Consider the following 27,812-nt stretch of genomic DNA (forward strand, 5'->3'; position numbering starts at 1 on the left):
CAAACTATGGCTTTACTTATACCCTCATTATTATCAGTACTACTTTGCATAGCAGACTCAATGTGAATAATACCAAGATAATTCAATTGTTGCATAGTTAGACTTACACAAAACTTGATGGCAAGAAGGTATTTAGCCATTCACAATTTATAACTTAATTACTGAACTCAAAATAGTCTTCTGATTGACTTGAAAAGTACATTCTTTTAATCATCAAAGAGTATGATCAGTGTTTAACCCTTTTACCCCCAGGCTATTTGGAACTTTCCAGCCCATTTTGCAGTATATTTTTTTTTAAATTGCTCTAACAGCCTTAATTTTCGCCATAGAGAGGTCAGATTGGTCTCATTCTATTGGAAAATGCCCTTAATTTTAAAAAAAAAATTATAAAAAATATGCAAAAAAAAAAAAAAAAATGTAAATAGCAGTTTTTTGTAAGGACGTACCGGTACGTCCATGGAGGTAAAGGGATGAGTTTTGTGAAACGTACCAGTACGTCCTTTGGGGGTAAAAGGGTTAAGTTTGAATCAAATAATAATAATAATGACAATCTGCACGATTAGCACACCATAACTCTAGATGTTCCGACACTAAAGGTAATAGCAATCGACTGTCAAATATAATAACAGAAATACCCTATCAAATATAAGGATACGGAATATTCCTTGTCAAATATATTACAGTGAAATTTCCATGTCAAATATAAGGATAATACTGTTAACCCTTTTACCCCCAGGCTATTTGGAAATTTCCAACCCTAAACCCCCAGGGGGTTATTTTTTTCCCAGCATATTTTGGTGTATATTTTTTTTTAAATTGCTCTAACAGCCTTAATTTTTGTCATAGAGAGGTCAGGTTGGTCTTATTCTCTTGGAAAATGCCTGAATTTTCTAAAAACAAAATAAATATGATAAAAATTATTTTTATAGCATTTCTTTGCAAGGACGTACCGGTACGTCCATGGGGGTAAAGGGATGGCTTTTGTGAAACGTACCAGTACGTCCTTTGGGGGTAAAAGGGTTAAAGATGCTTTCTCATATACTGTACTGTATATGGAAGATGGAAATTCCATACAATATAAAGGAATAACAGAAATTTCCTGACAGTTTAAGGAAGAACTCAAACAAGAAATTTTCAGAAGATTGACAACTTATCAACTATAATTATTACAGAAAAGAACATCAGCATTAAACTATGCAAAAAATAGGGATGCTAGTATCTTACTTCTAAAAACTTCTTTTGAAATAATGCTAAGGATTAAAATATAACAACACCCTTCAGATAACTTCCCAACTGAAAAAAGGTATCTATGAGAAATTTTCTCTGAGTAACATAAGATGACTGTAGACTTTCTGTGACAGGCAAGGACAGGTAATAAGAAAATACCTGCAAAGCATGTTCCTGTTTACTATCATTAAAAAGTAGTTTCATGAGATAATTCAATCATGTTTTCCTGTCATAAAAATTTCTCAAGAGTTTTTCTTCATTGAAAAATGTTATTTTCATTAGTAAAATAAATTTTTGAATATACTTACCCGATAATCATGTAGCTGTCAACTCCGTTGCCCGACAGAATTCTACGGGAGGGATACGCCAGCTATCACTATACTAGAAGGGGGTGTACTCACAAGCGCCACCTGTGGCCAGGTACTACAGTACTTGTTGTTGACGCCACCTCACTTTTTCCTCGGTCCACTGGTTCTCTATGGGGAGGAAGGGTGGGTCAATTAAATCATGATTATCGGGTAAGTATATTCAAAAATTTATTTTACTAATGAAAATGACATTTTTCAATATTAAACTTACCCGATAATCATGTAGCTGATTCACACCCAGGGGGGTGGGTGAAAAACCAGTGTACAAGACTAAAGGATAGCTAAGTATCCCGTATTTCATATAATCAGTTATCCACAATAACAATGAAATAATAAGTACCTGGTAAGGAAGTCGACTTGAACCGTTACTCTGCCTTTAATAAGATCGTCTTCCTTACTGAGCGCAGCGTTCCTCTTGGAAGGCTGAATCAACTCAAAGGTGCTAAAGTATACAGGGCTGCAACCCATACTAAAGGACCTCATCACAACCTTTAACCTCGGCGCTTCTCAAGAAAGAATTGACCACCCGCCAAATCAACAAGGATGTGGAAGGCTTCTTAGCCGACCGTACAACCCATAAAAAGTATTCAAGAGAAAGGTTAAAAGGTTATGGGATTATGGGAATGTAGTGGCTGAGCCCTCGCCTACTACTGCATTCGTTGCTACGAATGGTCCCAGGGTGTAGCAGTACTCGTAAAGAGACTGGACATCTTTGAGATAGAATGATGCGAACACTGACTTGCTTCTCCAATAGGTTGCATCCATAACACTCTGCAGAGAATGGCTCTGTTTGAAGGCCACTGAAGTAGCCACAGCTCCCACTTCATGTGTCCTTACCTTCAGCAAAGCAAGGTCTTCTTCCTTCAGATGAGAATGTGTTTCTCTAATCAGAAGCCTGAATAGTAAGAAACTGAGTTCTTAGAACTTGGAAAAGAAGGTTTCTTGATAGCACACTATAAGGCTTCTGATTGTCCTTGTAAAGGTTAAGACCTTTTTAGATAGTACCTAAGAGCTCTAACTGGGCAAAGTACTCTCTCCAGTTCATTCCCCACCAAGTTGGACAGGCTTGGGATCTCGAATGACTTAGGCCAAGGACGTGAAGGAAGCTTGTTTAGCAAAAACCGAGCTGCAAGGAACATGTAGCCGTTTCAGATGTGAAAACAATGATCCTGCTGAAGGCGTGGATCTCACTTACTCTTTTAGCTGTTGTCAAGCACACGAGGAAAAGAGTTTTTAATGTGAGGTCCTAAAAAGAGGCTGATTGGAGAGGTTCAAATCTTGATGACATAAGGAACCTTAGGACAACGTCTAGATTCTAGCCTGGAGTGGACAACCGACGTTCCTTTGAGGTCTCAAAAGACCTAGGGAGGTCCTGTAGATCTTTGTTGGTGGAAAGATCCAAGCCTCTGTGGCGGAAAACCACTGCCAACATACTTCTGTAACCCTTGATCGTAGGAGCTGAAAGGGATCTTACTTTCCTTAGATATAACAGGAAGTCAGCAATCTGGGTTACAGTGGTACTGGTTGAGGAAACTGCATTGGTCTTGTACCAGCTACGGAAGACTTCCCCTTGAGACTGATAGATTCTGAGAGTGGATGTTCTCCTTGCTTTGGCAATCGCTCTGGCTGCCTCCTTCGAAAAGCCCCTAGCTCTTGAGAGTCTTTCGAAAGTCTGAAGGCAGTCAGACGAAGAGCGTGGAGGTTCGGGTGTACCTTCTTTACGTGAGGTAGACGTAGAAGGTTCACTCCTAGAGGAAGAGTCCTGGGAATGTCGACCAGCCATTGCAGTACCTCTAAGAACCATTCTCTCGCGGGCCAGAGCGGAGCCAACCAACGTCAGCCGTGTCCCTTTGCGAGAGGAGAACTTCTGAAGTACCCTGTTGACAATCTTGAACGGCGGGAATGCATACAGGTCGAGATGGAACCAATCCAGCAGAAAAGCATCCACGTGAACTGCTGCTGGGTCTGGAATCGGAGAACAATACAATAGGAGTCTCTAGGTTATCGAGGTAGCGAACAGATCTATGGTTGGCTGACCCCACAGGGCCCAAAGTCTGCTGCAAACATTCTTGTGAAGGGTCCACTCTGTGGGTATGACCTGACCCTTCCGGCTGAGGTGATCTGCCATGACATTCATACCGCCCTGAATGAACCTCGTTACCAGCGTGAGCTTTCGATCTTTAGACCAGATGAGGAGGTCCCTTGCGATCTAGAACAACTTCACGAAAGAGTCCCCTCCCTGCTTGAAGGTGTAAGCCAGGGCTGTGGTGTTGTCAGAGTCCACCTCCAACACTTTGTTAAGCTGGAGGGACTTGAAGTTTATCAAGGCCAGAAGAACCGCCAACAACTCCTGCAATTGATGTGAAGTGTCCTTTGCTCCTGATTCCATGTTCTCGATCATTCCTGTCCGTCCAAAGTCGCACCCCAGCCCGTGTCTGATGTGTCCGAGAGGAGACGGCGGTCGAGTTTGTGAACAGCCAAAGGTAGACTTCCTTGAGAAGAAAGCTGTTCTTACACCACGCGAGAGAAGACCTCCTCTCTTCGGAAACAGGAACTGAGACCGTCTCTAGCGTCATGTCCTTTATCCAGTGAGCAGCTAGATGATACTGAAGGGGGGGAGGTGGATTCTCCCTAACACGATGAACAGGGCCAGCGATGAAAGTGTCCCTGTTAGACTCATCCACTACCTGACTGAGCATCGGTTCCTTCTCAGCATGCTCTGGATGCATTCTAGGGCTTGGAAGATCCTTGGGGCCGACGGAAAAGCCCGAAAAGCTCGATTCTGAAGATCCATACCCAGGGAGACAATGGTCTGGGATGGGATGAGCTGAGACTCCTCAAAATTGACCAGGAGGCCCAGTTCCTTGGTCAGATCCATAGTCCATCTGAGAATCTCCAGACAACGACGACTTGTGGGAGCTCTTAAAAGCCAGTCGTCTGACGGAGCCGGACACAAGATCATGGTACTGCTGCACAGTCTGTGAACTGTCAACCATGGGGAAGCGAGGAAGAACAGTGACAACCCGAAGCTGTCTAGACTGTCTGGGTCGTACAGACAACTCCTTATCGGGTTGCTGAGGTTGCCGCACTGAGTCACAACAAGTCACTTCTGCTGGTTGTTGAACGTCTTCCCAGTGACACACTGACTCCGTAAACAAAAAATCCTTTAACAAGGACTAAGCTTGGACTGCATGTCTTGCAACACAGCTCAAGGTCTATGGGAGCAGGTGTGGTAACAGACGGGGTTAGTGACTGAAGTGGAGCCATTACCTTCCCTGGAAGCATGTTATGCTTAAATAAAAGTCCAAAGGAGGCTACGCAGCTAAAGGCTCCTCTTCAAATGACAGAGTCCTCAAGGGAATATCAGAAGGAGGGAGAAAAGCACTTTCTCATCTACAGGGACCATATCCGAGAAAAGTTAAGTTCTCTCAGTGAGGGTTTCAATGGTGCAAAAGCAGCAGACTAGAAGGCAACATTATGAAACTGCTTGACAGTCTAGTGAGTTGGCAACAACCAAAGATGTATGACTGAGAAGCATGCGGTAAGGTATGCAGAGCATGTTGTATGCAGAGCATGCTGTAAGCAGAGCATGCTGTATGTAGAGCATGTTGTATGCAGAGCATGCTGTATGCAGAGCATGTTGTAAGCAAAGCATGCTGAATGCAGAGCATGCTGTATGCAGAGCATGTTGTATGCAGAGCATGCTGTATGTAGAGCATGTTGTATGCAGAGCATGCTGAATGCAAAGCATGCTGTATGCAGAGCATGTTGTATGCAGAGCATGCTGTATGCAGAGCATGTTGTATGTAGAGCATGCTGTAAGGTAAGCAGAGCGTGTTGCATGGCGTTAAACATTTCTCAGAAATTCCATGACCAGTGCTAGAGTGCTTCATGCATGCTTGCATGGGGTTTTAATATCAACATAATATTTACCTTACATTCATAACTCATGAATCATTTTTGTTTTGAAGATATTTTTGCCATATTCTGCGATATTGTTAAAAATATATTGCAAGGAATACATATATATTCTTATATAAGTAAGACAAATAACCTCCATTATCATAATGTTTGTGTAGGCATACTGCAAGTTATGAAAGTAATGAGGTGTTATTATTGTCATTTGTTATTTCTCAAGTTGAGGAGAAAGTAGCAGATGCATGCGTTGAGGTGGCTGACTCATAGCATGAGGTTGCTGCCTCAACAGTTGCGCTTGCTGTAAGGTTGATGGATGCGCAGTAGCAGGTTCCTGAGGAACGAGTTGAGGTTCCTGAGGTGTGAGCTGCGAGCGTTCAGGAAGTGGTTGCGCAGAACGCAGTAATTGTCTCGCGAGTTGAGGTTCCTGAGGCGGCAAGGCTAAGGTGTTGAGGTTCTCGCCTTGAGGAGGGTTGAGGTCGCTGCAGCGAGAGCTGAGGAGCCTGCCTCATGGATGGGAGAGGTTGTTGTACCTCAAGAGAGTGTTGCCTCACTGGTGGAACCGCAAGTGGAAGCGGAGGAAGTAAGGTAAAAGCTTCCTGTTCCCATTGCTGAGGTTGCCTTAAGGAAGGCGGAGGTAGCTGCACACCGCTGGAAACTGGCAACTCAGTACGTGGTAAGGTATCCTGAGGAGCCTCAACATCGTACGCCTGGCAGACAGGACTGCGGTCAGGCGGAGCGATCGCAGGAGAAGGTGTAACCTTCTCCGCCTGACACTCACGCATCAGGACCGCAAGTTGTGACTGCATGGACTGCAGTAGAGTCAACTTGGGGTCGGCAGACACTAAGGTCTGCTGAGGCGAAGCCTTAACAGAAGAGATCTGTTGCGGCAGCACCTTACTCCTTTTAGGAGGTGTGCAGTCACCTGATGACTGAGGAGAGTCAGAGCTAACCCAATGACTGCATCCGGGTTGTTGAACTCTAACTTCGTACGTCTGGCATAGGTCTGGACTTTACGTTTAAGAGGTCTTGAGACCTGAGACCAGCGTTTTCTCCCCGAAATTTCTTCTGCAGACGAGCAAATTAAGGGCTCAATCGTCTGGCGGGTGGGAGTGACGGTCTCTGAAAGACACGCCCGCAACCACCGAGGATACTTCTGTGCGCCGATCAAGGCCTGCCGAACCCTTTTGCCCTTCGACATTGCTTCTCCCCTGGGCTTGGGAGCTTGCAAGAGGTCCCAGACTGGGAGGACGACTGGCACGCACAGAAGTACCCCTCACGCACAACACTGACACACTTTGCGCTAATCACTTATCACTTTTGATTTTCTGTTTGCACTTATTTCACTGAACTCGAACTTTAAGTGGTTTTGTACCTGAAACACGCAATTCTATCCTTTCTCAAAAGTTAGTAATTGCGAAAACAGAATTACAATGTAACAGAAGAATCTAATGAAAGATAAATAATTCAGTGGCTGGGAAAGAGACTAAACACTAGATCAAATAGAACTACGTTTTAAAATCTCTCACCGCATAAAGCTTGAGAACAAGAAAAAAACTCTAGAAACGTTACCTTCTTCCCCTAAAGAGACTAGGGAGAGAGAGCAAAACGATAACAACGAGTTACTCGCTTGAACGAAACGTTTAGCTCTTCTCTCCCTCCGTCTCTATCTCCTTCTCCTCCTCTCTCCATCTCTTCCACTCTCTCTCTCTCTTGACTTTAGAACCTGAGAGAAGAGCCCAATCATATATATCGTTAAAACATATTATTGTTAAAGGAAAAAACTGAAATATTTCCCAATTTATTAGAATTAAAACCATTAAGTTAAGAAAGAAATGAACAAAACGCTAGACACGGTTACTCTTACTGCAACGTGACACCGTGAAAATTCTCTCTCTATCGTGACGATAAGAGCGCAAGTTGAACGTTCTGAACGTCAACAACTGCAGAGACAAAACAAAACGTTAGTTCAACTTTTGAAAACAGTACGGAGGACTATCAAAGAAATTCTTTCAAAAACAAAAAAATAGCAAAATATGTTAACAGGTAAAACCGAAATGACGGGCTCAATGTTAATTAACTTCGGTACCAAGAAAAGACCGCCTACTATTAGGAAAGGTCGAATATAAACAAATATAAAAATTAATTTTAATAAGTTTATAATAAAAGGAAGTTAATCGAAGAGGCTATAAAAAGGCGGAGAGATATAAAATAAATCTATAACTTTTGTTAAGCAAAATTAAGAAAGAGAGTCTATACTCTCCTTAGACACCAACACTTCCGTCTAAGGGAAGGGTCGGCCATTTAAAGGTGAGAAGAGAGTTCATACTCTCTTCGTCACCATAATTAAATTAATTCCAAAGCTAACTAAGCTAATATAGAAGTTTCTAGTATAGCGAATAGCTGCAAATTTTAGAGAAATACTTCACCAAACCGTGAACAATACTCCAAAATCAAAAGCGTATCCAAGAATGTCTTGCCGGAAGCACGACAGAGAAAAAAAAAGTGAGGTGGCGTCAACACAAGTACTGTAGTACCTGGCCACAGGTGGCGCTTGTGAGTACACCCCCTTCTAGTATAGTGATAGCTGGCGTATCCCTCCCGTATGAATTCTGTCGGGGCAACCGGAGTTGACAGCTACATGATTATCGGGTAAGTTTAATATTGAAAATGAAAACTAGGAAAAGGTAAACTAAATAAGTTGTAGAATTAGGGGGATGAAAACCAAGAGCAACAAAGGGAAAGCAGAACTTATAAGGCAATGCAGCTAAGGGCCAAAGAAGTACTGTATTGCATTAAGATACTAAGTGACAGATTATAAATTTTGCACATTAAGACTGAAGATATATATACATACATACATATACCAAGGCACTTCCCCCAATTTTGGGAGGTAGCCGACATCAACAAATGAAACAAAACAAAAAGGGGATCTCTACTCTCTACGTTCCTCCCCAGCCTAACAAGGGACTCAACTGAGTTCAGCTGGTACTGCTAGGGTGCCACAGCCCACCCTCCCACATTATCCACCAAAGATGAAGCTTCACCTTTCAGGGGTCAAAGGCCCATTCAACATTACATAGACCACTTGTATAAAGTACAGTAATCAAATATGTGATCTTATTCTGAAAGAAAACTAAGCTACATACTAGAGAAATTTATGAATAATACAAGTGGTTTAGTTCCCAAAATATATCTACATACCTGAACCGTCATTTTTGTAGTCATCGCAGGATCAATTATAGCAGCCAATTCATGTGCTGCAAATATTCTCAAAGGGTTGTTTCGGAAATCAAGCACGGAAATAAAAACCATTATCACAAATGCGTTGTAATCTTGCCAGTGCAATCTCCCTTTCTTTCGTGCAAGGGAATATTGTAGCGAGGGCATCATTACTGGATCACTCATAAATTCCCTAGAAGACAAACAGAAATCATATCTAAAGTATTTACAGGTTATTTATTCTGGAGGTAAACACCTATCATAAACAATAGCTACTTACGCAATGTTGATTTTTTTATAGTACCTAATAAAAAGTTAATGTATTTCTATTTACCAAGGCACTTCCCCAATTTTGGGTGGTACCCGACGTCTAACATAAGAACAAAAGGGAACCTTCCTCCTCTCTCTGCGCCTCCCAGCCTGACGAGGGATTCAGCCGAGTTTGCTTGGTACTGCTAGGGTGCCACAGCCCACCCTCCTCTATTATCCATTTTAATTGAATATATTATAAACTATTCCATACCAAACAATGGCAACAAACAACTTTAAGGACCTACTATGGGTATACTTGGATTCTCAGTGCCATAACTTTAGGTTGAAGAGTATATAGTACAAAGTAGTTTAATAGACAGATTAGATATCTGATTTCGACACATTTAATAATATGGGATTAACTGGAAAAGTATTGAAGATTTGATATAGGTTTCTTATACCTCTTCTAGACCTATGGATTTGACTAGCGTGGGGTGGATAGACTGGCAGAATCTCATGCTATACTCTATTCTTTCTACTTGCGAGAGTGAGCGAGCAAGCAGCACACAGCACGACGAAGAGCACACGAGAAGCAGCGGAGCACAACTCTCTCTCCTCTCTCTCTCTCTCTCTCTTCTCTCGCGATCTCTCTCCTTCTCCTCTCTCTCTATCTCTCTCTCCCTCTCTGCAGCTCCTCTCTCTCTTCTCTCTCTCTCTCTCTCCTCTCTCTCTCTCTCTCTCTCTCTCTCTCTCTCTCTCTCTCTCTCTCTCTCTCTCTCTCTCTCTCTCTCTCTCCTCTCTCTCTCTCTCTCTCTCTCTCTCTCTCTCTCTCTCTCTCTCTCTCTCTCTCTCTCCTCTCTCTCTCTCTCTCTCTCTCTCTCTCTCTCTCTCTTCTCTCTCCTCTCTCTCTCTCTCTCTCTCTCTCTCTCATATTGTAAATTTGGTCCATCACATTGGTTAGAGGGCCCTATACTCCAAATAAGTGAGTAACTCTGTACTATACACAATCAATGTCATATTTACCTGAATTTTGCTCTCATCTCATGATTATCATGATCCAGCAGAGCAGTCATGGCATCAATGTCAACGTGTAACTGGTCTGGGCGGAACGAAGATCGCTGGGAGGGTTCTTGTTACTTAAGGCTCCAACTGTTTGATAGCTTGGAGTGGCACTTGTTGCAGTTGCTGCAGCTGAGGTCTGCCATCTCTGACTTACATTGGTGACTCTGGCACTGAAGGCATAAATTGTGATGAAATAATTATACAATCTTCATACTTTTAGGGGAAAACTAGATTATAACAAGCCGGGCACTCAGTACAGCGTAGACCTACGCCACGGCAGCTTATTTCTTGACCTTTTGCTTGACCTTGACCTTTAACTTTAACATGTAATAATTGGCGTGGATTTTCAGCCACTCAAAAATGAACCAAGTTTAAAGTCTCTGTGACAACTATGTCCAAACTTATGGCTGACTACGTAAATTGGTCATTTTGCTTGCCTGTGACCTTTAACCTTGGCCTTCCAAAATTTAATCATTACCAGCTTCTTATATAACAGTTAATCCCTGCCAGTTTCATTTCTCTACTATTAAAATTGTGGCCAGGAAGCTGTTCATAAACAAACACACACAAACAGGGCAAAAACATAACCTCCTTCCAAATTTGTTGGAGGAGGTAATACTGTAAAAGAAATTGTATGATAACTCCTATTTCAGATATGCATATTCATTGTTATATTCCTTGAATTAAAAGGTCTCATTGGATCTACTAATGATGGAAAAATTACTCGCTTTAAATGATCATGAACTCATCAACCAAGGATGTCTACAGCTACAAGTTATTACTAATTGTAGATGTTCTAATGCTCAAGTTCACTCTATTGTTGAAAGATATTCATAAGATATAAACTATCAAGCACTTTCTTAGTATCATATGTACGTCTACCAGCAATAAAATCGTCTATTTGATATAATAGAGTAACTTACTATAAATAGTAGATTTATAAATAAATAATTCAGTTGGCAGAGATGCTATTGATTTAGAAAAATCTACGAAAGATAAATGTTTTTGCCATTGTTTGTCTGTTTTTTTTCTTTGAGTGGCCACAATTTTACTCATAGAGTAGTGAAACTTTCTGGGATCAAGAGTTATGGTCAGACACGGAAGTGATTTAATTTTTAAAGTCCTAGGTCAAAGATCAAGGTCGAGCAAAAGGTTGAGAAATAAGCTGCCGTGGTGGAGGTCGCAATTTTACTCATAGAGTAATGAAACTTTCAGGGATTGATTTTTATGTTGAAACATAGAAGACATTCAATTTTTAAAGTACTAGGACAAAGGTCAAGGTCGAGAAATAAGCTTCGGTGGTGGAGGTCTGTTTTCCCTTTTGTTATGTATGGTAAACATGTGGCAGAAAATATGCATAACTAAAAAAAATCTGAATAGAATTTTTTTTTTTACATATAGCTATACCAGTGCAGACAATAGTTTCCAATGACCGCATTTTATATACCAGTCAAAATGAGCTACTGCCTCAAGATGTCACAATCTATTCTAGTCAACCTTATCATGATCTTTCTTGTGAACATTAATAGTGCTATATTTATAGAGTTATTACACATCACTGCCCCGTTTACGAATATGAAATATTTCAGTACTATGAGCAGCTGATTAGAATATCTACTGAATCCTTTGACAGTCCTCCATTGTAACATCTTATATAATGTACAAAGAATGAGTTATTTCTTTACTCAAGAAATTTATCAGTGCAGTGATCCTTAATTTTCTAGCGCTTCATGCAAATAAATTAGATCACAAATAATACTATACAACAACCTTGAAAAACTTTTTAAATCATATCCCCTTTCTAATCTTCTAATGCTAACTATCCACATTATTAATGTAAGAAATTTTGATTTCAAAGCAATACAAAATCAATAAAGCTTCTTATTATTCAGTACATTACATTTTATACAATGACACTGTCATTTTCATTAATTTCAGTTGCTCGTTTACTTAAAACAGAAAGGCAAAATCTTAAACCCACCTCAATGTCAAAGAATTTCTTCTTTGAATAACTGCAAGTGCTGTCCTTGCTGAACGTGACGTTGCTCTCAGCATTTCGGATTATCCTATAAGAAAAAAAAAGAAAATATCTTGGCAATTAGAAAAATTATGATGCATTAAGAATTAAGTCTGAGCTTAGGACTATGAGACAAAATTACAAAATTCTAAAAGTAATCTGTATCCTTCTTAAATATATAAACATGTCTTCTATGTAGGAGTATTCCCAGAGAGAACTGGAAAGCGTTGTTGAAGCTTGGTAACAAAGTAGCTAACAAGTACATATCAAGTGAGTGAGTGGTGAGGTATCACTCCCTCACCTATCAATAACCAATCATTATTTGGCAAGAGACGAAGAAAAAAGTCTGGTCTGTAGGCCTATATCATTTCTTCATGCAAGAAAACAAACCATTGTCTTTTGTGCATGAAACACACTCTCTAGGTGAAAGAATTTCCACACAGAATTGATTGTCACTCTTCAAATCTTATAAACAACTGAGGTTTTGAATCTCTAGCCTGTTCCAAGCCTGTGCTTCCAGCTGAAGAATAAAAGGACAGTTAAAAACCAACCTAAATATTTGGTGATGAATATGAGTAAGGGAAAGCCGATTTCTGCAACTTCATATACAACCTGGTATAAGGATACTATGAGTGATAGGGCCTACTGTGTGAATTTACTTCATTATACTAAAGTAAAGTTCAAGGAAAATCCCATTCTTCCAACTTGGAGAGTGACGAAAAGTATTGTTTAGCAGTACTATAATCATCTCAGGATGAAAGGATAGTGCTCTATTCTAGCCCGCTTCCCTTTTTTACATTGAACTGGACAGAAGCTCAGTTGTGCAGCTCTCTTACATCTCCAGACCAGCATGAACATGAGTTGGGCTATCAACAGCCAGGAAGAGCACAAGGATCAGTGCATACATTGAACCTCTCTGCCAACCTAAGGTTGCCTGAGATACTATGGCCATGTAATAAGATGGGTGGAGGTGGAACCAATTAAGAAAGCTCAGAACATGCCGGTGATGGGGAACTGTGTGGGACGTCAGTGGATCAGATGGATGGATTTGAAGGTAACTCGTATATTTCTTAACTATACAAACCCGAGTCCTTTACATAGAAGAGATAACAGCGAAGTTGGAGAATACGGGAGTCAAAATGTTATAACGAGGTGTAGGAAATTGGTCGATGGTTAAGTAGTCACTTTGATTGCAACTGGGACTTTCTAGGGGGTTGGTGATGGTGGGAAAGTATGAGTAAAGGATTCAGGTTTGTATAGTTATGAAATATACAAATTACCACCAAATAAAACGTAAGGTTGGCTGCTGCCTCCGATGCCTTAGATGACCGCGGAGGTAGCAGCAGTAGGGGATTCAGCATTATGAAGCTTCATCTGTGGTGGATAATGTGGGAGGGTGGGCTGTGACACCCTAGCAGTACCAGCTGAACTCGGTTGAGTTCCTTGTTAGGCTGGGAGGAACGTAGAGAGTAAAGGTCCCCCTTTTTGTTTTTTTTTCTTTGTTGATATCGGCTACCCCCCAAAATTGGGGGGAAGTGCCTTGGTATATGTATGTATGTATGTACCACCAAATTCATCATTTATTCTGGTACATATACAAACATTTGTCCTTTACATGGGAGACTGATCCTTAGGCGAAAGAAAATTCCTCTTCCAACTGGCTGGAAAACTACTCCCGATATTCTTAAACTTGGTCCATGTAAGTAGCGAGATTCCAGCTGACAGGTATTTCGATGCTGTGCCAAAGTAAAGGGGAAGATGGAAGATGAAAGTGAAAGGAATGGGCCAGTCAATCTTCACTTTCATCCGCTGCTAAGGTCCTGTGCAAAGGAGCCGAGGTAGTGATACCACCTGCTGAGTAGCTACTACAGATCCTAGTGAAAGTGTCTAGGGACATGTGTATCAATTCCAGCAGGTAGGCTAATGGGCAGTAAACATCGTTTGATGTTTTCACGTGTCTCCCTGGAGTACCTGCACCACAGAAAGATTCTTAAGGAATGACAGGGTCTAGCTACTCCCCTAGCATCTTGAGTTCACCCAGAATTTCTCTCAAAGAGTAGGAGGGGATAATGGCAAATGGCTACAATCAATGACTTCCCTCTGCCAGGAGATCATGTTTAATCACTTTCCTTGTGATGAGGAAGAGGAGCTGTAGGGGTTGGTTTAAGATGATGGTCATGCGGCCCGACGAAAATCCCAAAATTAGCCGATCCTGATCATTTGTTACATCTCTTTGGTTCACGAACTGGATCTCTAAGATCAGTTGGTAGACTGTAGAGAAAACAAAACAGCTTCCATTGTTACCTCTGTCTTTATGTTGGTGCTCTTACTTATTCTCACCCCCAAATGACCAGTTATTAGTATTATTATTACTTGCTAAGCTACAAAAAAGCAAGCTGCTATAAGCCCAAGGGCTCCAACTGGGAAAATAGCTCAGTGAGGAATGGAAACAAGGAAAAATAAAATATTTTAAGAATAGTAACACTGAAATAAATATTTCCTATATAAACTAAAAACAGTTTAGCAAAACAAGAGGAAGAGAAATACAATAGAATAGTGTTCCCGAGTGTACCCTCAAGCAAGAGGACAAAAGAGTTGTAGAGCCACTTGATGCCTTAGTCAAGAAATGTGACCACAGAAAATAGATACTGTATGTCTTAACCTAACGATAGCTTCAAAAAATTCATGAGCTAGTGACACGAAAAATGATATTTTGATTATAAAATAAATTTTTGAATATACTTACCCGGTGAATATATAATGGCTGACGTCTCGGACGGCTCGACAGATACCAAAAACTCGCGAGCGATCGCCATGAAGGTTGCGGGTGTGATCACCAGCGCCGACTATCGGCCAGATACCGCATTTACTTGTCAACATCTCCAGTTCTTCTCATTCCGCTGGGTCTCTATCGGGGAGGAAGGGAGGGCCTTTAATTTATATATTCACCGGGTAAGTATATTCAAAAATTTATTTTATAATCAAAATATCATTTTTAAATATTAAACTTAGCCGGTGAATATATAATAGCTGATTCACACCCATGGTGGTGGGTAGAGACCAGTATTAATACAATAAAGGCGTATATGCTCATGAGTTTTTGACAATTATATCATAACAACACCCACTTAAATATAGGTACTGTACCTGGTAAGGAAGCTGACTCTGACGATTACTCTGCCTTATTAGTCCGCTTTCCTCACGAAGCCCAGCCATCCTCTCAGGATGCTGAAAGACTCCCAGGAGCTGTTATATCCAGGGCGACAACCCATACAACAGGACCTCATCAAAACCCTTAATCTGGGCGCTCTCAAGAGACGACATTTGACCACCCGCCAAATCAAAAAGGATGCGAAAGACTTCTCAGTTTTCCGTACAACCCAAGACAAGATTAAAAACAATTCAAGAGAAGATTAAAAGGATATTGGGATTAAGGGAATGTAGTGGTAGAACCCTCACCCACTACTTCACTTGCTGCAACGAATGGACCCAGTGTGTAGCAGTCCTCATAAAGAGTCTGGACGTCTTTTAAGTAAAATGAAGCGAACACCGACTTGCTCCTCCAAAAGGTCGCGTCCATAATACTTCGCAGAGATCTGTTTTGCTTAAAAGCCACGGAAGTTGCTATTGCTCTTACTTCGTGCGTCTTGACCTTAAGTAAACAACGATCTTTTTCACTTAAGTGAGAATGTGGCTCTCGGATTAAAAATCTAATAAAATACGATAAAGCATTTTTAGACATAGGCAATGAGGGCTTCTTAACGGAGCACCATAAGGCATCAGACCCACCTCGTAAAGATCTGGTACGAGCTAAATAAAACTTAAGAGCTCTAACTGGGCACAGTACTCTTTCAACCTCGTTGCCTACGATCTCTGATAGGCAAGGTATATCAAAAGATTTAGGCCAAGGACGAGAAGGCAGTTCATTTTTGGCCAAGAAACCAAGCTGAAGCGAACATGTGGCTTTATCTGTAGAGAAGCCGATGTTTTTACTAAAGGCATGGATCTCACTGACCCTTTTAGCCGAAGCCAAGCACACCAAAAAAAGCGTCTTGAGGGTGAGATCCTTCAGGGAGGCTGAATGCAATGGCTCAAACCTGTCGGACATTAGGAACCTTAGGACCACGTCTAAGTTCCAAGCAGGAGTTGACATACGACGCTCCTTAGAGGTCTCGAAGGACTTAAGGAGATCTTGGAGATCTTTATTATTGGACAGATCCAAGCCTCTATGTCTGAACACAGAAGCCAACATGCTCCTGTAGCCCTTAATAGTGGGGGCAGAGAGGGAGCGAACATTTCTCAGATGCAGGAGAAAGTCTGCAATTTGGGCTACAGAGGTACTGGAAGAGGAAATGGATGATGACTTGCACCAATCTCTAAAGACCTCCCACTTCGACTGGTAGACCTTGATGGTAGATGGTCTCCTAACCCTCGCGATCGCTCTGGCTGCCTCCTTCGAAAATCCTCGAGCTCTTGAGAGTCTTTCGATAGTCTGAAGGCAGTCAGACGAAGCGCGGGGAGGCTTTGATTAAGACTCCTTACGAGGGGCTGCCGTAAGAGATCCATCCTTAAAGGCAGACTCCTTGGAACGTCTACCAGCCATTGAAGTACCTCTGTGAACCACTCTCTCGCGGGCCAGAGGGGAGCAACCAACGTCAACCTTGTCCCTTCATGAGAGGCGAACTTCTGCAGCACCCTGTTGATGATCTTGAACGGCGGGAATGCGTACGCGTCCAGGTGAGACCAGTCCAGCAGAAAAGCATCTATGTGGGCCGCCTCTGGATCTGGGACTGGAGAGCAATAGGTCGGGAGCCTTTTGGTCAAAGAGGTCGCAAAGAGGTCTATGGTGGGTTGACCCCAATTCATCCAAAAACTCTTGCACACGTCCTTGTGGAGGGTCCATTCTGTGGGGATCACCTGACCTCTCCGACTGAGACAGTCCGCCAAGACGTTCAATTCCCCCTGGATGAATCTTGTCAACAGTGAGATGCCTCGATCTTCTGACCAGATGAGGAGGTCCCTTGCGATGACGAACAGTGTGTGGGAGTGAGTGCCTCCTTGCTTGGAGATGTACGCCAAGGCTGTGGTGTTGTCCGAATTCACTTCTACCACTTTGTTTCGTAGAAGACTCTCGAAACTCGTCAAGGCCAAGTGAACAGCCAACAGCTCCTTGCAGTTGATGTGCAGGCTCCTCTGATCCGACGTCCAAAGACCCGAACATTCCAGACCGTCCAGAGTCGCTCCCCAACCCAAATTCGACGCGTCTGAGAATAACACGTGGTTTGGGTTCTTGACCGCCAGGGACAGACCCTCTCGAAGACTTATGTTGCTGTTCCACCAGTTCAGGCACGTCTTTACTGGCTCGGAGATCGGGATTGAAACAGCTTCCAAAGTCTTGCCCTTGTCCCAATGGGAGTCTAGATGGAACTGGAGAGGGCGAAGGTGAAGTCTCCCTAGTGAGATAAATTGTTCCAGGGATGACAGAGTCCCTAGGAGGCTCATCCAACTTCTCACTGAGCAACGGTCTTTTCTCAGCATGAGGCGGACTTTGAGCAAGGCTTGATCTATCCTGGTGGCAGACGGAAAAGCCCGAAAAGCTAGACTGCGAATCTCCATCCCCAAATAGAGAATCGTCTGGGAGGGATTCAGTTGAGACTTTTCTAAGTTCACTAACAGTCCCAACTCCTTTGCAAGATCCAACGTCCATTGAAGGTCCTGCAGACAGCGATGACGGGACGACGCTCTGAGTAGCCAGTCGTCCAGGTACAGGGAGGCTCGAATTCCCGATAAATGAAGAAATTTTGCCACATTCCTCATGAGCCTCGTAAAAACAAGAGGAGCAGGGCTGAGGCCGAAGCACAGTGCTCGGAACTGGTACACCACATTCTTGAATACAAACCTTAGATACGGTTGAGAATCCGGGTGTATAGGAATGTGGAAGTACGCAACCTGCAGGTCGAGAGAGACCATCCAGTCTCCCTCTCTGACCGCTGCTAGGACGGACTTCGTGGTCTCCATCGTAAATTTTGTTTTTACAACAAAAACGTTGAGCGCACTGACATCCAGCACTGGCCTCCAACCTCCTGTATGCTTTGGGACTAGGAAGAGACGGTTGTAAAATCCCAGTGATTGAAGGTCCGAGACTTTCACCACCGCTCCCTTCTCTAGCAACTGAGACACCTGCTGATGTAGAGCTTGTCTCCTTGACTCCTCTCGATACCTGGGAGAGAGGTCTAAAGGAACTGTTACTAGAGGAGGTCTCCGTACAAAAGGTATTTTGTACCCCTCCTTGAGCAACAACACAGACTCTCGGTCTGCACCCCTCTTCTCCCAGGCCTGCCAGAAGTTGTTCAGTCTGGCCCCTACCGCTGTCTGAGGACGTGGGCAGTCAGACTCTGCCACGGGAGGACTTGGATCCTCTCCTCTTGCCTCTTTTACTGTCGGCACGAGCGCCTCCCCTACTGGGGGCTCTGCCACGAAAGGGCGGGATAAACCTCGTCGCTGGGGTATCGATCTTGGGTCTTACGACATAAGACGATGAAGGAGCAGCCTTGCGCGCCGACGTAGCCATCAGGTCGTGGGTATCCTTCTGCACCAGAGAAGCCGCAATATCCTTGATCAACTGCTGAGGAAACAAGGCAGATGACAACGGGGCAAAGAGAAGCTCCGACCTTTGGCAGGGAGTTACTCCTGCCGAAAGGAACGAGCAAAGAGTCTCCCTCTTCTTCAGGACTCCTGCCGTAAAGGTAGCGGCGAGCTCATTAGAGCCATCACGGATGGCTTTGTCCATGCAGGACATAATAAGCACGGAAACATCACGGTCGGCCGAAGAGATCTTCCTGCTTAAGGCTCCTAGCGACCAATCTAAGAAGTTAAAAACTTCGAAGGCCCTGTAAACCCCTTTGGGGAGATGGTCAAGGTCCGAGGAGGACCAGTAAACTTTAGAGCGTCTCATGGCCAGGCGACGGGGAGAGTCTACGAGGCTTGAGAAGTCTCCCTGGGCAGAGGCAGGAACTCCCAAGCCGAGAACTTCACCCGTGTCATACCAGACGCTCGCTCTAGAAGCCAGTTTAAAAGGAGGGAAAGCAAAGGCTGTCTTCCCCAAACTCCTCCTGGTGATCAACCAGTCGCCTAGCAAACGTAAAGCTCTCTTAGAAGAGCGAGAGAGCACTAGCTTAGTAAACGAAGGCTTCGAAGTAGCTAGGCCTAGCGTAAACTCTGACGGAGGCGAACGAGGAGCAGCAGTTACAAAATGGTCCGGAAAAAGATCCTTAAAAATCAGCATGATTTTTTTAAAGTCCATAGAGGGCTGAGCAGCTTTAGGCTCCTCTCCGTCTGACAAAGTCCCCAAAGGAATATCAGTTGGAGGGGGATCAGCAACTTCCTCATCTGAAGGAACCTCGTCCGACAATTGCCGAGTCTCATGAAAAGGAGAGACCTGCCGCGGCGGCAACGCTTGACAGGCAATGTCAACAAGCAAAGGAGCAGCAGTAGCAGTAGAGGAAGCGACGTCACGCCGCTGCTGAAAGGACTGAAATCCTTGTGACTGACCAACAACAACAACAACTGAAGTTGATTGACGCTCGACGTCACGTCGGAACTGCCTTGACTGCATAGACTGAGCAGGCAAAACAACCTCCGACTGCGGTGATTGACGCTCAACGTCACGTCGAGGCAACGGAGCCGGTCGGCGAACGTCAGGTCGGGGCTGCGGCGGCAGCGGCTGAACGTCAACACGAGACTGCGGCAGCGGCTGAAAGTCAACACGAGACTGCAGCGAGGGAGGATCCATGTCACGTGACTGACGTGAAAAACTACTGACATCACGTTTCAAAGTACAAGAAACGTCAGCACTAACGTCAAACGGACGAGTAAATACTCGTTAAGGCGGCTGACGGCCAGAGTCTCGTTCAGCGTAACGGCGACTCGAAAGCAAAGGATCATCGCGAACCTGCTCAACGTCATACTCCTCCATAAGGGAGGCAAGCTTAGTCTGCATGTCCCGCAGGACAACCCATTTCGGATCAACGGGAGTCGGAACGGGCCGAGACGACAGTAACGTCTGTGTTGGCAAAACATTGCCTTTACCGCGACCCTCGGACCCCGTGTTACGCTTGCGTTTAATAGGCGAACAGTCTTCCGACGACTGCAAAGGGTCAGAGCTGTCCCAATGGCTACAGCAAGGACGCTGGACCTGTCCTGAAGGGACTGACTTTCGCTTCAAGGGTCTAGAAACCTTGCGCCAAGGTTTCTTTTGCGAAAAGTCTTCGGATGACGAGGAGAACACAGTCTCACCCGTCTTATGGTAAGGGCGATCTTGACGAGAAACGTCCGATACGAAAGAGGGAACGTCTGTACGTTGGTTAAAGCCTCTCGTCAACTTAAGTCCTACGACATTACTTCTCCCTGGTGCAGGGGAGCCTGAAAGAGGTCTCGGACTAGGGGAGCGACAAGCACGAACAGACGAACCCTCGGTCGCAACACTAAATACACTTTGCGCACTTATCACTTTATCACTACGATTTTCTGATTTACCACTCTGACACTTCAATAACTTCACATCTGACATGAGTTGGTTACGGTCCGATGCTAAGGACTCAACTTTTTCGCCTAAAGCTTGAATCGCAAGAAACATATCCCGCATGGACGGTTCTAGTAGGGGGCTCAGGAACAACTACTACAAGGGAAGGATTAAGCCCCCCTGACACTTGCACGCATTCGTGGCACGCACTGGCACGCATTGATGCGCGAATTCGCGTGAACGAGCCGTGAAAATGTCGTGAACAGTGCGAGAACTCGCGTGCCAGAGCGTACCAATGCGTGCCATGCAGGCCCAAAACTTTGAAATGTTTAAAGTTTGTGGCACGCATTGGCACGCTATAAATGGCCGTGAAATAGTCGTGAACGATGCGCCAACTGGAGTGAACTGGAGTGAACTGGAGTGAACAGTGCGGGAACTGGCGTGCCAGAGCGTACCAATGCGTGCCATGCTTCCCCTTCCAAGCATCGTGCACGCCAGTTCACGCATCGTTCACTCCAGTTCCCGCACTGTTCACTCCAGTTCACGCCAGTTCCCGCATCGCAGCCTTCCCACTGACATTATCACGCATTGTACTCCCGCATTGTCTTGCACTGTTCACGCTAGTTCGCGCATCGTTCACTCCAGTTCCCGCATCGTTCACTCCAGTTCACGCCAGTTCCTGCATCGTTCACTCCAGTTCACGCCAGTTCCCGCCGGTTCACGCTAGTGCCCGCCTACTCATGCTAGTGCCCTCCTACTCCGCCAGTGGAGCTCTCGTGGGATTATCAGGGGGTGGAGCTCTCGTGTGATTAAGGGGATTAGGGGGTATATAAATTGAGGTCCGAGGACACTCCTAGCCATTCCAGAGTTCGCCAGCGAGGAGACAACATGCCTAAACTGAAGCAGCCAAAGGGAAGGGGGAGGAAAATGGACGTGATGGAGGAGACTGCAGATCGAGATTCTCCTCATTCATCATTTTCAAGTCTCGATATGGTCATCCCGGAGACACAGCAGTATACAAGCCAGAGCCAGGTATCCTGTGATGACGATTTAAAGAAGAAGCGGGTTCGGGTGTCTAAGAAGGACATCCCTGACTACCAGTGGACGGAAGAGACGGAGACTACGTTGGCCGACCTTGTCAAGGAGAACCCCATGCTCTTTGACAAGAAACACAAGGAGTGGATAAACAAGGTGTTGAAGGACAGCAGGTGGGCATATATAGGAAGCCAGCTGGAACCTCCTGCCACTGCTGCCCAGTGCAAAAAACGCTACGAAAACTTGAGGACGAGGGTTGGCAAAATTATGAAGAAGGAGAAGAAGAGTGGAGCTGGCCAAGCCCAAAGGAGTGGCCGTGATGACTTCATCATGGACACTTGGTCGTTCCTCATACAGCACATCGTCCGGGGAGAGACAGTCGCCAGTGAGGAGTTTCGTGGCTCCGAAGGAGGTGCCACGACAGCCAGCGAAGTCGACGATGACGTGAGGTCGACGGGGACTCGCAGCCAGGCATCTACCACCACCAGGAAGGACAAGGGGAAGGGGTCCTGCCGAACACTTGACACCTCTCACAGCGACACCTATGTGTCGGAGAAGGATTTCAGCAATATATTGAGGAATGTGAGTATTAATTTTTTTTGACATATGCTATCTGTTGCATTAAAATGCTGTACTAAATTGTTTCAATGTTTGTTACATATATACATATATATAATATACAATATATTTTTATAATATTTTTTATGTTTCAGCTTGTGTCGAAAGCTGATTCGTCAACCCCAACGTTTATGGGCCAGCACAAGATTGTGCACGATTTTTCGTGCCTGCTGGAAGGCTACATGCGTGCCATCCCAGTACACCGATGGCACGAATTCCAAATAGTGCCTCAATCTCACACAACGTTACAGGGACGAGACTCAGGTCTTGCAGCAGGCACAGCAACAATCCTCAGAGACCTGGGCAGGCCCACAGCAACAGCAACCTTTACAGCCCCCTGTGCATCCCCCTGTGCATCAGCAACCCCCTCAGCAACAGTCACCTTGGCAGCCCCCTCACCAGCAGTCAACTTGGCAGCCCCCTCACCAGCAGTCACCTTGGCAACCCCCTCACCAGCAGTCACCTTGGCAACCCCCTCACCAGCAGCAACCTTGGCAGTCCCCTCAACCAGGACCCTCGCATGCACAGCCAGAGCAGCAGCAACAGCATCGTCCAGCCAGTCATAACTGGGTGCCGCAGTCAAGCCCTTCTTCCTTGCCCCGTACCACGGAGTGGCACCCAGGGATGCCAACTCCACTGTCATCCACCCCTGTCCAGGTGACCTCGCCATCAGTGCCAGTGTCGTCACCCACCCTTGTCCAGGCTCCTTCACCAGCACCTTCATTAACGTCGCTGTCGGCGGCATTCAAAAGTCCATTGACCTTCCCTGTCCTGACCCCGGGGACCATCGACAGCAGCCTTGATGAAGCCATGACACCCTCACCCCTCTACTCGTCCAAGGAGCTTGATACCCCACCAGTCAAGGACAAGGAAATTTAAATAGTGTAAAATATTTGTACATAATTGAAGTGTGATACTTGTATATATATGTTGTTTTAATGTAAATAAACTATTTATATATTTACAAAGACTTTTCATCTATTTCCTTAAAATACAAAGAAAGAAACAGTAAAGTAAAAAAATAATAAAAGTGAAGAAAAATAAACCCCCCAAAAAATTTATATTTGCTGTCTTAATGTGGAAAAAAAATGATATCTTATTTCAAACTATTTTTATCTTTATAATGAAGAGAAGCAAAAAGGAAACGAAAAAATTAATGAAAATGAAAGAAAAATAAAGCTAATATGTTTTTATATTTGCTGTCTTAATGTGAAAAAATAATGGAAAGTTGAGTATTATCTTTACTATGTATAAATGTAAGCTCTTGTCATTTTGAATGAAATCAAAAGTGATATTAACGTAAACAAGAGCTGTTGCCTACCGGAGGCATCCAGGATGCTATCGCTCGCTCTTATGGGTCATTTAGTTTGCTAGAGCGACGTTCCCAGTTTGTTTTGCTTTAATAATCTAGCTATTTAGCTCCGCATAAAATGCTTATATTGTTAGCTCGGGGATTTCGACACGATCGAGGTAACGATCCTGCCTTTGTTGACGTATTGTCGCTATAGGCAAATTTTTTTAAGTTTGCTGTTTTTCATGTAAAAATGAAATGATGTCTTATTTCATGCACACACTTATTTTCATCTATTACCAATCAAGATGCACATTTTTTGTTTTAAATAAAAATGAAATGAAAAATAAACCCTAGAAATTTTTAAGTTTGCAGTTTTCATGTAAAAATTAAATGATGTCTTAATTCATGCACACTTATTTTCATCTATTTACCAATCAAGATGCACATATGTTGTTTTAAATAAAAATGTTATGAAAAATAAACCCAAGAAATTTTGAAGTTTGCTGTTTTCATGTAAAAATTAAATGATGTCTTAATTCATGCACACACTTATTTTCATCTATTACCAATCAAGATGCACATTTCTTTTAAATAAAAATGTTATGAAAAATAAACCCAAGAAATTTTGAAGTTTGCTGTTTTCATGTAAAAATTAAATGATGTCTTAATTCATGCACACACTTATTTTCATCTATTACCAATCAAGATGCACATTTCTTTTAAATAAAAATGTTATGAAAAATAAACCCAAGAAATTTTGAAGTTTGCTGTTTTCATGTAAAAATTAAATGATGTCTTAATTCATGCACACACTTATTTTCATCTATTACCAATCAAGATGCACATTTCTTTTAAATAAAAATGTTATGAAAAATAAACCCAAGAAATTTTGAAGTTTGCTGTTTGAATGTAAAAATAAAATGCTTTCTTAATAGTTGTACATATTTTATGTCTGCTATTTATATGTAAATCAAATGCTTTCTTATAGAAACTAAAATAAAGGGCCACAAAAAATACAAACGAAAAATATACGTTTCTTTTATTTACAAAATGGAACAACTATACAGCTCATGGAGGTACTACAATTTTTTCTTGCCAAGGGACAGCACCAGCAGGGGACATGTAGTAATGTGAAAGGTAGTCTCGCTGATCCTTTGCATCCTTCTGGATATGATGGCCGGGTAGAGTCATCAGCCCCTGCAGGTTTTGCTCATTCCTCCATGCACCAGGGATCAGAGCATGTGTGTCCGGATCTTCGTAGTCCACTTCTGACAAAGCACCTGGGTATTTGATGAGGACGAGGTTGTGCAGGACACAGGCACACATGGTGATCAGGTTGATGGTGCTGGGCTTCTGCTGCATAGTCGTCAAGAAGCAACGGAACCTTTGACTTAAAATTCCAAAGGCATTCTCAACGACACGTCGGGCACGAGACAACCTGTAGCTATATATGCGTTCTCGTAGGACTTGTGACCGATGGGAGAATGGTTTCATCATCCAGGTTCGTAGAGCAAAGGCGTCATCCCCAACGAAGTGATAGGGCACTGGGTGGTCATCATTAGGGAGTGGTTCTGGTTGAGGCACTCCAGCTATGTTGTCTTCTACAGCATCATGCAGAGAACAGTTGCTCCATGTTCCTCCATCCGACGCACCACCCTCTGCCCCAACATCCACATAGAGGAACCTGTAGGAAGCATCTGCGACTGCCATCAGTACAATGCTGTGGAAGCCCTTGTAGTTGTAGTAGTAAGAGCCAGCATTGGGTGGCTTCCTTATGGCAATGTGCTTTCCGTCCACAGCCCCCAGACAGTTGTGGTAATTCCATCTGGAGCTGAATCTGGCAGCAACTTCCTTCCAGGCCTCTTCAGTTTTGGGGCAACGCAGCACTTCGTCCTTGTAGGCAGCGATGATGGCTTTACACACCTCTGGTATTAACTTGCTGATGGTACTTGCTTCAACCCTGAAGCTGTACTGTAGACTTTGATAGGAATTTCCAGTGGCTAAAAAGCGGAGGGTAACAGCAAGCTTGAGTCCAACTTGAAGCGGTTCCCTCATGAAGGTAGACTGCTTCAGGAGGTGCGGGGTTAACTTCTCAACCATCTCTTGAAACAGGTCAGGTGTGATTCTGAGGTAATTTTTGTAGCCCTTTGGATCTTCCTTGTGGAGTTCAGTCAATAGACTGTCATAGTGTCCAAACGAGTGCCTTCTGGTTAACCATTCCCTGACCCACACTTTCCTTTGTATCTTTCTTCGAGGTAGGGTGGGCTTTTGTTTCTCTTTTTCCTTTGCCAGCCTTTTCTGATGCAGTCCAACAAATGCTACAGCAGCTGCTAGGTATAGGTATCTTCTTCTCAATGCAATGGTGTCTCTGACAGTAAGCATGTTGTCTCGTCTGAAGCCAATCCAAGAATGTCCTCGGGTTGGAGAAGCCCCGTTTTTATATGGAGTGGCCAATTCGTGAACTGGCGTGAACTGGCGTGAACGATGCGGAAACGATGCGGAATGATGAGTGAACTCGCGTGAACGATGCGCGAACTACGCGTGCCAATTCGTGCCATCGCGTGAACGTCGCGTGAACGTCGCGTGAACGATGCGCGAACTGGAGTGAACTGGTCGTGAACCGTGCGCGAAAAACACCAGTGCGTGCCAAAAAGTGGCACGCACTGGCGCGCATCAATGCGTGCCAGTGCGTGGCAAAAATGCGCGCAAGTGTCAGGGGGGCTTTAGGTTCAGGGGCATGGGAGGAGGAAAATTCCAACGACCTAGAGGAGCTTCTCCTCACCCTATCTCTCTCCAGCTTACGAGTATATTTATCATATTCAAGCCAGTCGAATTCCAACAAGACCACGCACTCATCACACCGATCTCCTAATTGGCAGGATTTACCCTGGCAATTAGAACAAACGGTATGTGGGTCGATAGAGGCCTTGGGAAGACGTTTGTTGCAATCCCTCGCACACTTGCGAAATTTAGGTCCAGGGATAGGAGAAGGGTCACCCATATTGAACAATCAGAGAAAATCCAAAACAAAACCAAAATCATCAACAATAAACAATAGCCAAAAAAGGGTTTCAAGAGTTTTAATTGAAGAAAAAACACCCGTCACAGAGAAAGCTCAAAAACAACCAAAATAAAGTACTTCACCAAAAAGGACGAAAACTCAAGGTCATCAGCGAGCGGAATCAACTTGTCGATAAGACCGACAGAGAAGAACTGGAGATGTTGACAAGTATATGCGGTATCTGGCCGATAGTCGGCGCTGGTGGTCACACCCGCAACCTTCATGGCGATCGCTCGCGAGTTTCTGGTATCTGTCGAGCCGTCCGAGACGTCAGCTATTATATATTCACCGGCTAAGTTTAATATTTAAAATTAACCACTTTATTAACAAGTTTCACTGGTTGTTTGCAGGTCATGCGAGGAATACGAAAATTTGGGGGTGTACAGATACAGTATGTATGATGACGGCCCTTATTTTCAACCCTACCAGTAAGAAAGCAGCAGTCTAAGGGGGATCACAGGGAGGCGTTAGCCGCTCCCATCGTTAGGTAAGTAGGTAAGCATGGCTTGTAGAGGTCCTGTCCGTCGTTATACAAACTCGAAAATCTCTGATTATCTTGTTACTTTGGAGCCTTGGAGACTTTGCATGTTAGCGGCCAGTTCCTCACGCATTCATTAAAAATGGACATCAACTAATCTAAACTTTCCCCCCTAACCTACAATCTGCATTCTTACCTACTTACCTAACGGGGGGGTTAACGCCTCCCTGCGACCCCCCGTACACTGAACATTATCGTATTCTTAGTCGACCGTCATCATACATACAGGTGGCTACTATAATACATATACAGTATACACCCAAAAATCATTTTGTGAATTTTATGGTGGTAATATAAATTAAAACCTAGCCGCCCAAGATAAGAAAACAGTCTTCTCAGCTGGTTCCCATTTTCATATGGGGTCGCCGTTGTGGATGAGCCGTTTCCACCTTTTTCTATTTTGCGCTTCTGCCTCATCAATTCCCTTCTCATGTAAGTCTCCTCTCACACAGTCCCTCCATCTCTTTCTTGGTCTCCCTCTTCTTCTTCTTCCTTGAACCTCCATCTCCATAGTATGTCTCCCAACGTGGTCCTCATATCTCCTCATCAGTTGTCCATACCATCTCAGCCTCCCTTCTTTGATATTTCCACCACCTTTTTCGACCCCCTTATGTAGTCATTTTTTATTCGATCCTCTCGTCATCCCAGACATCCACCTAAGCAGTCTCATTTCTGCCACATC

The 27,812-nt window shown here is 43.9% G+C and overlaps 2 protein-coding genes across 2 annotated transcripts in view; one reads left to right on the forward strand and one right to left on the reverse strand.

Annotated features, from left to right (window-relative positions):
• Positions 1–27,812, reverse strand: part of LOC137624515 (uncharacterized) — a 43,046-nt gene that overhangs the window by 14,657 nt on the left and 577 nt on the right. The window contains 7 exon segments of the mRNA XM_068355359.1: positions 8,715–8,819; positions 8,821–8,868; positions 8,870–8,896; positions 8,898–8,925; positions 10,008–10,071; positions 10,074–10,216; positions 12,028–12,112. Of these exon segments, the coding sequence (XP_068211460.1) occupies positions 8,715–8,819; positions 8,821–8,868; positions 8,870–8,896; positions 8,898–8,925; positions 10,008–10,071; positions 10,074–10,216; positions 12,028–12,101 (489 nt within the window). The 5' untranslated portion in view covers positions 12,102–12,112.
• Positions 21,227–23,113, forward strand: LOC137617227 (uncharacterized). Its single transcript, XM_068347169.1, has 2 exons — positions 21,227–22,201; positions 22,333–23,113. Exons 1-2 carry the CDS (start codon positions 21,473–21,475, stop codon positions 22,801–22,803), a joined length of 1,200 nt encoding a protein of 399 aa, XP_068203270.1. The 5' UTR covers positions 21,227–21,472; the 3' UTR covers positions 22,804–23,113.

The sequence above is a fragment of the Palaemon carinicauda genome, chromosome 2, assembly GCF_036898095.1.
Source record: "Palaemon carinicauda isolate YSFRI2023 chromosome 2, ASM3689809v2, whole genome shotgun sequence".
Classification (NCBI taxonomy): domain Eukaryota; kingdom Metazoa; phylum Arthropoda; class Malacostraca; order Decapoda; family Palaemonidae; genus Palaemon; species Palaemon carinicauda.

What these genes read in the sequence shown, in the direction of transcription:
- LOC137617227 (XM_068347169.1), top strand. Translation starts at nt 21,473, where the DNA reads ATGCCTAAACTGAAGCAGCCAAAGGGAAGGGGGAGGAAAATGGACGTG. An exon ending in TCAGCAATATATTGAGGAAT is followed by an intron (nt 22,202 to 22,332) that starts GTGAGTATTAAT and finishes TTTATGTTTCAG; the next exon opens with CTTGTGTCGAAAGCTGATTC.